General features: G+C 38.7%; 1 protein-coding gene and 1 long non-coding RNA gene across 7 annotated transcripts in view; one reads left to right on the top strand and one right to left on the bottom strand.

The window, feature by feature from the left end:
* The window catches only part of robo1 (roundabout, axon guidance receptor, homolog 1 (Drosophila)), a 337,926-nt gene that overhangs the window by 264,724 nt on the left and 59,458 nt on the right, over positions 1 to 13,744 (top strand). For all 6 annotated transcript variants that reach the window (XM_047390959.1, XM_047390958.1, XM_047390956.1 and 3 more), the window contains 4 exons: positions 5,902 to 6,059; positions 11,721 to 11,841; positions 12,875 to 13,013; positions 13,105 to 13,232. In XM_047390959.1, the coding sequence (XP_047246915.1) occupies positions 5,902 to 6,059; positions 11,721 to 11,841; positions 12,875 to 13,013; positions 13,105 to 13,232 (546 nt within the window). The remainder of the gene's footprint in view (positions 1 to 5,901; positions 6,060 to 11,720; positions 11,842 to 12,874; positions 13,014 to 13,104; positions 13,233 to 13,744) is intronic.
* Positions 741 to 3,305, bottom strand: LOC124883710. The gene is made up of 2 exons (XR_007042277.1): positions 3,105 to 3,305; positions 741 to 864 (listed from the first exon to the last, which is right to left on the bottom strand). It is a non-coding gene; the product is annotated as an uncharacterized LOC124883710 (long non-coding RNA).

The raw sequence follows: 13,744 nt of genomic DNA, 5'->3' as shown, positions 1-13,744 counted from the left end.
GTGGAATATATTTGAAGGTTTTATGGTGATGTCAACTTTTATTTCAATTCTCTTACTTGTCAGTTTTATTTCTGTGTTATTGCGTGTAAAGCTCAAAAGTATAATCCTCTGTCCAAGACATTATTACATGTAAAGTGTGTTTGCAAGGTGGCCAAGAGCTCAGAACAAAGGGCTGAGAGCCAGAGAAAGACAAGGGAGTTCACTTCATACAGTTTAATCTCTCTGGTGAAGATGGAGAAGGGGAGTTTTTTTTTCAAAGTACTGTTAGAGTCTCACTATATCTTCACACCCTCCAGGAGAACTACACATGTATGCAGTGCAAACAGACATGCTCACTGTGCATACGCCTATGGCAAATTATCCACCTGCAATAGCCTTGCAATGGGCCACCGAGGGTTAACACACCATCGCCATGAGGCTGTCTTTCATGTAAGCTCTTCAGTCTCTGTGAGCTGAGAAACAGGTAGGCTAACGAGGTCACATGTCCAAGGGGAGGGTGAGAAATTTTAAGACAAAGTGCGAGATGCATTGTGGTTGGAGGAAAGGTCCAAATAGTGGATAGGCTAAAGAGGATCAGGATGGAAAAATACCTACAAATAAGGAAGGCTATTTTTCCTATGGCTTAAAAAAAACAGTCATCAATATTTGTCTTATACATTGTTATGGATATGATAAAAAAATTGGATCGGACTATTTTCAGCATGAACATCTGGGTCTGCTGTGGCATTTGATGTTTTTTCAAGGTTCATTGTACCGTGGCTTTGTCCCAACCTAATATGTTCTCAAATTATTTGATTGTATTTCCGTGATATCCTCAAGTTGTTACAGCAATTCAAAGTTGGGCTTGAGATGCCTTAAGGAAACCTGAAGGAGAGACAGAAAAGAAGAAATTAATAGTTTTTCGTTCTCTTGTTGTTCTTCTCTGTAGTTGATTTTGTGATTTCATCAATTACTTTGCTCCCCCTTTTAGGGGTTAGCCTTGTCTTTCATTATTCAAGGAATAAAGCCAAAAGCGATACACATGCTGTCCTCTGTCTCTCTGCTGAGTTGACTCCATGTGCTTTCTGATAAACCTTTAATTCCTTGATGCGTGTGTTTTTGTATCCTTCCATAGATTTGCAGGGAGCTTGTTTTACTTGGTTTAATTTCCTCAGAACAAAGCTCATCTGGTCTTTCCACTCAGACTTCTGTGTGGCATTAGGTCTTCACTTTCATTAATGTTGGAGAGGCAACACTGGAATCTTATTTTAATTTGACATTTAAACATCTGTTTTCAATTTCCTGTAGAAAAGGCTGCATGTGTGTGTGTGTGTGTGTGTGTGTGTGTGTGGACAGAGGATAGCTATGAAGTTGATCAACCTGTGAATTTCCAGAACCAAAAGCGACCTTTTAGGAGAGGGTTTGAATGTAAGAAATGATGGCATCTGAAGTATGTACACTTCTCACAAAAAATAATGGATATTCAGCTCTCGGATGAATTGTCAGGATGAACCTAAAATGCAATACCAGATGAGTCTTTGGTGGTGGTACGGTGTGGGCAGGTGTGTCTAGTAAATACAGAACTGCCATACACTTTGGTAAAGTGACAAGTCCATGGTACCTGAATAACATTATTATTCCAGTCATTGTGCTTCTTCATAACCAACGCAGGCCTAATTTTATGTGCATGGATGACAATACTCCCGCTCACTGAGAGCGCATTATTAGGGAATGGCTGCTGGGGACTGCGGTACCTCAAATGGATTTGCCTGCACTTTACCCAGACCTGAATTCCAACGAAAACCTATAGAATCAACTAAGTTACCATTGAGAGGCACCTAACTCTGTACCGCAGAACCTCAATGACCTGAGATACGCCCTTCAAGAAGAGTGGGACGCCATGCCTAAGCAGACAATAAGTCGAGTTTTGAACAGCGTTAGATGTGGATGTCAAACTGTAACTGATGCACATAACATGTAATTGAGACATTGACATTTTTTTATGGTGGTAAACTCACTACAATTGTTGGTGTCTGTTTCAATAAATTATTTCAGATGAGGAAATCACCGTTGCATGGGTCTATTTGAATGTCCTACTTTCATGATATAATATCAGTGTAGTGTGAACATTTGACATAAATTTAACCCAAAAGCCAAATATGCCTAACTTTTTGTGAGTATTGTATATTCAGTGCAGCATCAGTTTGCTACTGTATTTTCTCAAAGTAATCTAAGGTGCCTGGGAAGTTTAATTAGAGAATATTAATGGACAAACAGCATCATTAAGACCAAGGGACACACTAGAAACATCAAGGACACTTATATGTATCAGTGGAGAGCTGTATTGTTCAATCTAACACTGAAGGAGTCTCACTCAATTACAAAAATAACAAGACAGGGTCTTTCACCTAAACTGACAGGTTGGGCATAGAGAGCATTAATCAGAGAAGCAACGAAGAGGCCCATGGTAACTTTGGAGAACCTGCAGAGATCCACATGTGGGAGAATCTGTTGACAGGACACCTTTTGCTCATGCATTCCACAGATCAAGTTTTGCTCACACCATCCCCATATTAGATCATGTTGATTGCCGCATTGTGCTGTAAAGATGCCTTTCTTTAGCTGGAGCAAGAAAACCTGTCGAATTTAATGGAAAGATGGATGGAGCTAAATACAGGACATTCCTGGAATGAAAATCATATTCATTTGTTGTGTGGCCCAGTCAAATTCCAGGAAAAAGCAATGAAAACTAGGCAGGAATTTCAGTCTAGATGTGCAATGCTGTTAAAAACATAATCCCAACAACTTGAAATTCTACAAATGGACACCGCATTTGCAAGACTTGCATTATTAAAAGAAATCTGAAACGATGTATCATTTTGTACAATCATCCAGTATTTTCAATAGTGTTGATAAAATCTCGATAAAATACATTGAGGTTTGTAGTTGTACGAAATGTGAATAAACTCAAAGTGTTTGTACTGTACAAGCTGCGTTTTGAAAAATATGTTTTTCTTATACAGAGTCACCAGTCTCACAGCATGCCATGTTGATCATGTGAGACAAGAAGTGTTTTGTTCTGACTAAAGAAAAGAGAAAATGTGGTGCAGAACGGATCCCTTTACCTTGACAAAGCAAATTGATATCTGTCCAGGTCCGGATATCCACCCGGTTCCATCCCATCATCAGCATATTTGAGCAAATCCAGGATGGACAAAGAGCCGTCTTCATGCTGGGACCTGTGGCTGTGGCGCATTTCCACATATTAGACTACAAAATCTAAATCTCTGTGTGCACACACACACTGAGTCTAGCTTTCCTGTTAATAGCCCAGGAAATATTATCTGCTAGGGGACAGCTGCAAACTCACATGAGAGACAGAATAGTGGAGTTGGCTCATTATCCTAAACACAGATACAGACCACACCACACACTCTTAGGACAGCACACAGTGTGAGAGCATTTTTTCTTCTCCTTCTCTGAGTCCAAGAAGGGGAACATAAAGGGTGTGCAGGACTTTATGTATGTAAACAGGATCAGCATTAGACAGAGCCAAGAGGACCAGAAGCAAATTATTCTGTTACAGGTTGGATCTGACTAGCAAATGAGTTCAGACCATCCGGATCTAGACCCGTTTGTCTGTCTGGGAGACCGTCTGGCTGCCTCCATCCCAGAGGAATTTGTTTTCCACTACGCAGATGTTCAGGGCTCTCTGCTGTGTTGTACTCAGCTGTGTTTATAACAAAGAAGTGTTGGTTTGCAGGAGAAGAGAGGGCAGGGAGGTGAGGGAGTGAGTGCTGATGAGAAGGGGTTGGAGGTCACAGTGCTGTTGGTGTAAACACTAAAGGATGCCCACCCCCTCTCCCTCAGCCATTTCCTCCTTACAAGTTATATTTTTTCTTTTCCAAAGGGACATTTGCATGTGAATGTTAGCTTAAAGAACAACAGTGAGCCCAGCAAAATGCATTTATTACACTCTACACTGGACCCTGTTCTTTATTTAAAAATTTTAAGTGGATCTCAATCATTGAATGACTTGAGGCAGCGGCATCTTCAATGTTTGGCTCATTTAGCTCCTCAAGACTGCTGACTTTTTTAGTAATCCTCTCCAGAACAGATTTGTTTTACCGACACAGAGTGTTTCTTTAGATGGAATTGATGCTTTAATGGATCAGATGTTTAGTGTTTACATTTGCGTTCCTGAATGACTCGATCCGTTGGTAACCGCAGAGAATGAACTCACCACACAGCTGTGGCGCTGAATACAGGCCCAAAATCTAGGAAGTCCGTCATGAAACTGCATTTAAACTGGTTTTAAAGCACATTGTGAATAGATGTGTGGACATACAGCGTGACCCCTCTCAGCAGATGAGTCATACCATTCTAGTAGAAATCTTTGTTGAAATCTCGTACTATTCTTATGAATTAGCACCTCTTAGGTAGTGAATTTTATTATGCAATAATAGACGGTTTTTCTTTTTCCAAAACAAAATTCTTGTTGTTGAATTGAAAATTGTTTGGTGCACAAAGCACCAAGCAGTGCTTGAGATGGACACAGTAAAAATCTAAAGATTCTAGTCAGGAAGTCCTTGGCTGTCATTAGGTGAGGGGTCCTTCGCTGGGACTGACTTTAATATTTGACTAAAATGACGTATGAGCAATTGGAGGCAACATATAATAATAGTTTAATTTAGTACATTTCTAGTTGTTGTTCTTCTAATGCGACATTCAGAGTTTTCAAATAAGTTATGTCCATTTTTTATTTTTCTTACATAGATTATTACTCAGGTGGGTTGTACAGGTTAAGAGCTTTCATCCGAGCCTCAGCTGTTTCTTTAGTGGTTGATGCAAATAGTGGAGAAGATATTTAAAATACTCTTAATTAAAACAAGTCTCATAATTTTGTTTTTATGCATCTTTTCACAGAACAAGATGTATAACCCAGGTTTAATGTTTTCATGAGAGAAATATCAAGAAATTGTGTACAGACATAGGTTTACAGGGTTGCATCACTTAAAAGCCTTTGGGGTTCTGGAGGAAATAAAGTGAGTACAGCCAAAAAAAGACACATTGCAAATGGAAGCAAATTCCTTTGTACACACTTTGTCTTGGTAAATCTTAAATTTATTTAACTCTGGAGAGACTGTAAGCTGTGCTACGTCCTCAGAAATTGGATTATGACTCTCAGAAAATGTGATATTAATGTGGCATTCTGATGAGGCAGATTAACTGATGACTTGTAGTCATGTTTGTAATATTTCACTGAGGCCCCAAAATTAACTCCAGAATTGCTCAGTTCATCATGTCAGACCAATACAGTATTAGATTGGTATGAATACAGTAGATCTGACATTAAGAAGATACTGACCGTCTTTAGGTTCATTACACAAATCCAAGGCTATGTCACCATTTTTTTAAGAACTGGGGGTTGAAGGCTAATTTAGATCTTTAAGGTTAAATGAGTGCAGGACATATAAATATACAGCGTCAGGGTTGGGGGGTGAATGAAGAAGTGATGATTGAGAACTGATGAGCATCGTATGCTGTATATATGAGGGTTACTTGATTTGCAAATCTATGTGGTTCAGTCAACAAAAACAAAGGTTATGCGCATAAGAAGTGCTGATGAAATTGTCACGGTTATTATATAGCTGAATGACAGACAAATAGAATTTGGAAAAGGATTGTGAATTTTTTCATCAGCAGAAAATTGTTTTAAAATGTATGTTAAAAAAAATCTATGTACCACTCCATATGTAGTATAATAAAAAAGGCTTAAAATTAATTTTCCCCTGCTAGCTTTTGCTGTAAATATAAGTCATGCTCTTGTACCAGAGTCTGGTCATCTGTTAAACAATGACATTTGTTTTTTTTTTTCCTGTATTTCTCTAAATTGTCTTTTCTCTTTACTGTTTCTCGTAGTTCTACGAGATGACTTCAGGCAAAACCCTGCAGATGTGATTGTTGCAGCAGGAGAACCCGCTGTCCTGGAGTGTCAGCCTCCACGTGGTCATCCGGAACCCACCATATCATGGAAAAAAGATGGAGTAAATATCGATGACAGAGATGAGAGGATCACTGTAAGTACATCACCTGTTGCATTGTAGAAATTGATGTAAAAAATGTTTAATCTATAAAGACTGCTTGTTGTAAAATAAATATATATATTTTAATTAGTTTGGAGTTCATGTAAAGCTTTGATCTGTTGATACCTTCCTGACTGATTTCTATTCAAGATTAAGGTCAATAGCTCAAAAGAATAAAAAAGAGCTAGTTTGTTACCCCTGTCTTAATTGCTTCTTATATCTCTGTGGTTTCTTTGACTTCATTTAACACCTTACTGCTACTGAAAATGGCTAACTTTGAGTCTTCTCCCCTAAATAAGTCCTAAACTGAAATGTTTGAATTTTGAAATGTAATGATGTAGGTCACAGTTAGTTCTGTTTCATTAGTCAGGAGGCTTGTATTGATTTGTGAGTCTATTGATAAGTTGGAAATGGAGGAATGACCTAATCAGGTTCAAAAAAGAGAACGTTTTACTCAGAATCTGCTTCTGCTGCAGAATCCAAGCGGCTATTGACAGTCAGCTTTAATTAAAAGACCAGCAAAGCCAGCACCATTTTATCAATCAGCTCCACATGTGTTCTTACTAAAGATCTGAGCAAAACTTTCTTTTTTAAATCCTCATTTCCAAGAATTCTACCAAGCACAGACATGTGCTCCAAAACAGTGAATGATTGCAGTTTTATTCACTGTCTTTACCAAATAACTGTAAACAGTTTGTTAAATGAGAACAGTTATGTTTAATACAGACTACTATACACAGAGCAGCTATTTTCTTTTTTACAAAGAGCCGCTGCAGAAGATTAAGAGACCATGCTTTGCTGCTAAAGAGCAAAACTGAAAGAAATGAGCAAGTAATCTAGTTAAAGAGAAGTATATATTATGCTTGATCTGTCATTGAGTTTTGTCTGCAGATGTAGCCATAATACAGATAAAAGCATTTTGTCACATGGGTTTCTTCATCTTTTATGTTTTACAGAGTTCAAAAAGAAAATGTATGCTGGATATTTGATAATGTATAATATAAAAGAGCATCATGAATCTGGTTTGTCATTGTTTCGGTTTTATTCATTGCCTGATACCAAGGCACCTTTCAAACTGTAACCTCGCATGTTTTGTATTGCTTTTATAGTTTGCTCACACACTGACTGATATTATTCCGTTTAAACACAACATGCTTTTTCTTTTGTTTGATTTATTTTTATCTCACATTTGAAATGCTTTGAATAAAGATTGTGTATACTGTTGCCACCACTGTGCACAACAAATGACACTGAATTGTGCTTTTGTAGCCTGCAGCAGGTTTCAGAATTCTGTGGAACTGAAAACAGGCTTTGAACAGCTGCTGTTGCTCACTATAAACCTCACATCAAACATGCAGCCTTACAGACTGCGCTCCTTAATGACCTCTTTAATCAGCCTGCTAGAAGTCCTGTTTGACCATCTAAAAATGTGTACTACTGTGGTGATGGATAGGTGCCTGGATACTGTCCTCTGGAGGGCCATGTCAACAGAATTGGGACAATCATGGGGCAATGTCCAGAGTTTGTTTATGATACAGTAAACCTGGTAAGTGGATGTGGAAGGGAGGAGAAGGCACAGAGGTCATAATCTTTTTTAATGGGATGAACAGCTGAGATTGTTATGGGGGTCCTTCTTAGCCAGCTTCCATTTTGTTTGGTTCGGTTAACTCTTTCTTGTTGCAACATGCTGAAACGTCTTAACATGGGTTACCCAGTTAAGACAGCTATTTTAATGGTCTGTCAACCGAAGTGTGCATTGGTTTTTCATATGTTTCAATAAATTCCAATGTTTCTCCTGCATAGTCACATCGAGCACTTTGCTGAAATACTAGACTAAAATTAGCATGTTTACCCTTCATTTTGATACGGCTTGTTGAGCATAAACAATTTTGTTTATTATAAAATTGGCCACACAAAATGCAATTAGTAAACTCCCTGGTGGTGTCGCTGACAGAATCAGAGACTGGAGACAAAAAATAGACACCAGTAGTTGAGTTTAATCAAGAACCTCGTTACCGATCAGTAAAAAAAATCTTTATTAGGATATATACATGAAATCTGTTCAGGACAACAAAAGCACCAAAAAGTCAGAATAAATCATTTGTATAGATATGTCTAAAAGATAGATCTCTATTTTCTGTTTTTCAGTTGGCTGTTTGCAAACACCAGTAGCATGGAATGTAGAATGTGTCTGTCAAATGGACTAGTTTTAAAAGGTTTCCCAAAGAGCTTTTAATGGTGAGGTTGTTTCTCTACATCTAGCTGCAGCTAATCATGGCTGTTGCAAAAGCTAGTCTACCAGGAATAACACAGGGGAAAAAAATAAACAAATGAGGAAAATAATATAATTCAGGCACTTAAACCTTGTCAAATATCTGTTTTGCACTCTAGCTTGCCAGCAGCATTGTAAATGGCAGCTGTGCAGCACGTTGTCCTCTTCCTTTTGTGTTATACTGTAGTTGTGGCTAATAAGCTTAAAAAATGAATTGCTGTGTGAATACGAACAAGCAAGATGCTGAATGTGGCGGGGGGGGGGTTACATTATTAGCAATGCCAAATGATGAGACAAACAGCAGCAGTATAGAGCAGTTTCTGTAATGTAGTGACAATTATCAGATTGTTGGCACTTTCGACAGGCTTGTGTGCTGCGAGAACGTATGTAGAGAACGAGTATATATAGGGAAAAAGGAAGAGATCCACTGCATTCTTCTTCTTTAGCCCAGTCTCAGGGTTCCTGCTGGTCTGGCATTTCACACATGCCAGAGGGGGATATGGAAACTGCTACAGGTATGCAGAGATAAGAAAAAGCATAGAATAGACAGCCTTTAAGTTGATCCTCGTGTCAAAGCTCTTTGGATACAACGGTACACCCCCTTTCTGTGCTGTTTGGGCTGCCCTGACCTTGGGCCTTTGTGATTGTCACAGTATTTTAGCTGTTAAGCCTTTCCTCAAACAAACAGTAACATAATGATACTTCAAACCCCTCCAGCACCACGGGGTGCCCTAAATAAGCAGGTTTTCCACAGCCTCTCTGTCTCCTGCTTTACTATTAATTTTTAACACAGGGTGAAGGGCCAAACAATGTTTTAGGACCATAATGTGTCCAGATTTGTCCAGATTAGTTTTAGGCTTATCATGCCAAACTCATGGACATGTGAAGTGCTCTCATGTAGATTAACTGAGACGTCAAAGAATGTAGGCCATTTGAGGACATGAATATGCTTTGACATTAATCATTGATTTAAACCAAGAAAAGCCTCCACACAGCATGATGCTGCCACAACTATTTTCTGCTGTAGAGATGTTGTGTTTAGGTAGATGTGCAGTGTTGGCCTTCTGCCATACATACCATTTTGCATGTACTAGGTCATTAGGTTCAGTTTTGGTTTCATCTGTACAAAGCACCTTGTTCCACATGTTTGCTGTGTCCCCTTCCTGACCTTCTTTGCAGGTAACTGGTAAGCTGCAGGGTAAACTACAATACATAGGAGATGTTTTTTAAAATCCTAGTTAAGTGGCAAGTTAGGAAACAGTATGTCGTCAGGTTTATCATGTTAACCTCTCATAGATATATTAAGTAGCATATTGTTGTATATTTAGGATCTGTGTACCCATGCCAGGTCTTTTGCAATGCCAGGTTTTTGTTTTGTACTGCCCTATAGTTAAATCCATTCATTTTCCAGTCAACTTTGACTATGTACCTGTGCTGAAGAAAAGAATCTGCCAGATGTTCCTGGCACCTTTTTCTCAAAGGTTTGATCTTGGTCTCATCTGACCAAAGTACCTTCTTCCATAAGGTTGCTGTGTTCTCCATGTGGTTTGTGGCTATGCAAGAATGGCAAAAGCTACCCATTGTTGAAAGTTAGCCAAACTTCATGAACATATGAAGAGCTGTGATGTAGATCAACTGAGACATCACAGAATGTGTGGGATTATCCTGGCAACAGGGTTTAACAAGGTAGTCACGGGCAGATCAGACATTTGTGATATAGTGTGTCAGGTTCTCTGTCAGTGCTTCTCTAATGGGTATATCAATTACAAGCTTGCAGGGGGTAGATCTGGTCCTGAAGGCTGATGTGTGCATTTAAAACCTTAAGCTCAATCTGAGCTGAGAGATCACTAGCGTACCATGCTATTGTCTGTGTCTGTACTGACTGCCATGGTTGTCAGCTCAGAGGGCGGCCAAGGGCCCTGTGCCGGGCCCCACATTGCCTTTCTGACTGCCTGAGAACAAAGCATGTCCTCTGGCCTGTAATCAAAGCCCTGGGAAATAACAGACTTGACATTCACCTGGACAAACACTCATTTACTTGCAGGTTTGTGTGGCATTCACTTGCTCTCACTTGCAATTATTTTGACACAGTGGATATAAGACAATCCAAGATGCTTGTTGTTGAAATTGTTCCAAGGTCAATGATAGACCAAAGTGTCCTCAAGTTGTTTGAGATGACTGTTGAAGTGCTTCCAACCCAAAAGTGCCTCAGGTGTTACTTCAGGGACTGTCCAAAAATCTTCTTTTACATGGCTTACCCTGAGGAGGAACGGGCCCACTGGCTGCTAACAATAGGAACAAACAAAAGAAAATCCAGTTGCTGACTCTACAATGACAAATAAAAACAGCTAATAAATGTGTTTTAATCAAATCTTGAAGGTTTTGATTAACATTGGGATGTTACATTTTTGATTGTCTCATCATACCCTTTAAACTTTTCCACATTTTGTCACACACCATTAGGCTGAAGTTTGTGCTGAATTGGAAATACAATCATGCATGGTTTTAAAATTGAGTTACAAATAACCTGAAACCTGAAAATGTGGTGTTCATTTGTATTCTACCTAGTAGAACCACCTTTCACAGCAATATGTTTTGGCATATGTCACTACCAGCTTTCGACATCTAGAGATTTCAATTTGTGTCCAAAATAGATAAACCCCAGTCAGACTGGATGGAACATGTCTCCACCATTGTTTCATATCTTTTGGTACATTCAATACATTCTCCCCCAAGGTTGCCCTTTATTTAGCTCCATCCATCAGCTTTCCGATCCCTGTTGAACATGACGCTGCCACCAAAAGTTACATTTTGGTTTGATCTAACCAGACCATCATCTTCAACATGTTGGTTTTTGTCCTTTCCATGCCCTGTCAGTTTAGGTGGCTTGGAAGGTTTGTAGATTTGTCATACTCTTTTCATTTTGGGATATTGCACTAGTCTGTCCAAAGCTTGGGGTATTGCTTTATAACCTAACTAATCTATAAGCACTCTATTCATTAACTGGGTGATTAAATTGGGCTAAATACAAATGTCACATGTATTGTTTTATTTTTACTTTTTACTTGTAAATAAAAATAAAACCATCTATATCATCTCTACTTTACAGTTATGCTCTACTTTGTATTGGTCTACACTTACAATGCAATAAATATTAATAAATATAAATATTAGTTTGTAGTTGAAATGTGCTTTATTGTGAATATTTTAAAAGGATGTACTTTTAAAAAGCATTTCAACTGAGAGCAATCTAGATCATTTCAAAGTTAATATTGCTGTTGTTTTGTTTTCTTTGTGTCAGGAAGCCTACAGTGTCTGCCAGCTGTAAACAGTGTATTTTTCTCCTCTATTTAGTTTCAAATTACCTTCTTATATCCACTCAGATACGTGGAGGCAAGTTGATGATCACAAACGCCCGCAAGAGTGATGCTGGAAAGTATGTGTGCGTCGGCACAAACATGGTTGGAGAGCGTGAAAGTGAAATTGCTGAGCTTACAGTGCTGGGTAAATCTTTTTTTTCCTCTCTCTTCATTGTAGTATTTCAGATCATTGTCTGGTTTACTCTTCTTTTCAGTTGTGTTCTGTAAAAACAGAATCCAGATGTTTAGTCTCTGCCTTGCAGGGTAAAATGATATCACTGACCTTAGTAGACAATGTGAGATGACTCACAGTCTCACTGTAAACTGGGTCCTGGGTTGGTTATTGCAGCTTCTTGTCTGTGACCAGCTGTACCATATTTGACTATGAGTCACCTTTGACCCAGATACTCATCTGGACCCCCCAGCAGAGCAGAGGTTCCTACTTTCAGCACCAAATGGACTGATAATATATCAGATGTCTTTAGAGCAGCTATAAGGATATCTTAGCTGTTGTACATAGAATGATGTACATAGAATTAGCAGTACGTTTTCAAGTGGCTGTTGGGATGTGTGGACAAGACAAAGTCCAGATGATGGAAGATTACAAACTGTGTGACGTACTAGTATTTTGTTATTTTTTTCTTGGTTTTATCTGGCTTTGCATTTACAATACATTCTTTACTGTGCTGCTTTTTATTTTATAAAATGTCTTTTGTTAATGAAAAGTAGCCCAACCTCCTCATATTTTGGACAAAATTATTATTTTCCATTTAAATAATTTTGTCAACAAAACATGCCAAAAAGTAATCCATGGAAGACAATTCTAAGACTGCTTAGTTTTATTAAATTCCTGTTAACAATAATGTTTTATTGGTGTAGTTGACACAGCAAAAATATTTTTTTATTTTCATGTTAATTAATTAAGTGCTAACGCTGGTAAATTTACCTCTAAATTAATGTTCTGTTCATTTGGAAGAACATAACTTTAAGCGCAGTCTGTCAAAATATTTTTATGCAAATTATTAGATAAACTTCAAGATAATCAGTAAACTGTGTTTTCTATTTGTATAAAGGGAGTAACAGACAGACAGACAGACAGACAGACAGACAGACAGATCGATCTGTAAATCAAAGCTTCATGTTCACTGCTTAATTGAGTTCTTGTTTAATTTCTGTAGAGCGTCCCAGCTTTGTGCGTCGCCCGAGCAGTACGGTGGTCTTAATTGACCAAAGTGTGGAGTTTAGGTGTGAGGCTCGTGGTGACCCAGTACCCACTGTACGCTGGAGGAAAGACGATGGCGACCTGCCCAAAGGACGGTATGACCTATCCAAACAAAAACTCTTATTTGACGCTTTAGTCTGTGCCTTTGGTCATTTTGATATTTGTCGACATTTGATTCAAATCCAGATATGAGATCCGTGAGGACCACACCCTGAAGATTCGACGTGTGATCTCTGCTGATGTAGGCTCCTACACTTGTGTGGCAGAGAACATGGTGGGCAAGGCGGAGGCATCGGCCACGCTCACCGTCCATGGTAGGCAAGATTAGAGTATAGCTATAAGTCAAACGTTTTACACTGTTCTTTTTGCCACATATTCAATTCACAGCCCCTTAGACAACTCTTTTAAATTCATTTCCATTTTGAGTTTTAGTGCAACTTGAATGAAAAGTAATTTATTTAGCCCAGCTACAAAGCAATAGTAGCCTCCAGCTTGGCTACTATAGGGTCATCACTTTAAACTCTTCTCTTTCAATTAGCTGATTGATTTCTAATGAAAAAAAGAATGCTAAAATCTATAGCAGCTGTAGAGCTGTGCGCAGGGGAGCTCAGCAACAATCGATTTCATTTGCCTTATACAAGTGGCATTTCTCCAGAGGACTGTCTTCTATCATGTTTGCAGACTTACAGTACTGTTTGTAATCCCATGGAATATATGTGTGTGTCTCCTGTGACCCTCTCAATTGGACCTCTTATTAACACGGTCGGACTATAAAGCAGCTGGTCACAGAGTGTGAACTTTCAGAAAGAAACCATTCAGGGAAAAT

This window comes from Girardinichthys multiradiatus, chromosome 18 (assembly GCF_021462225.1).
Source record: "Girardinichthys multiradiatus isolate DD_20200921_A chromosome 18, DD_fGirMul_XY1, whole genome shotgun sequence".
In the NCBI taxonomy this organism is placed as follows: Eukaryota; Metazoa; Chordata; class Actinopteri; order Cyprinodontiformes; family Goodeidae; genus Girardinichthys; species Girardinichthys multiradiatus.
This window is presented reverse-complemented; position numbering and strand designations above follow the sequence as displayed.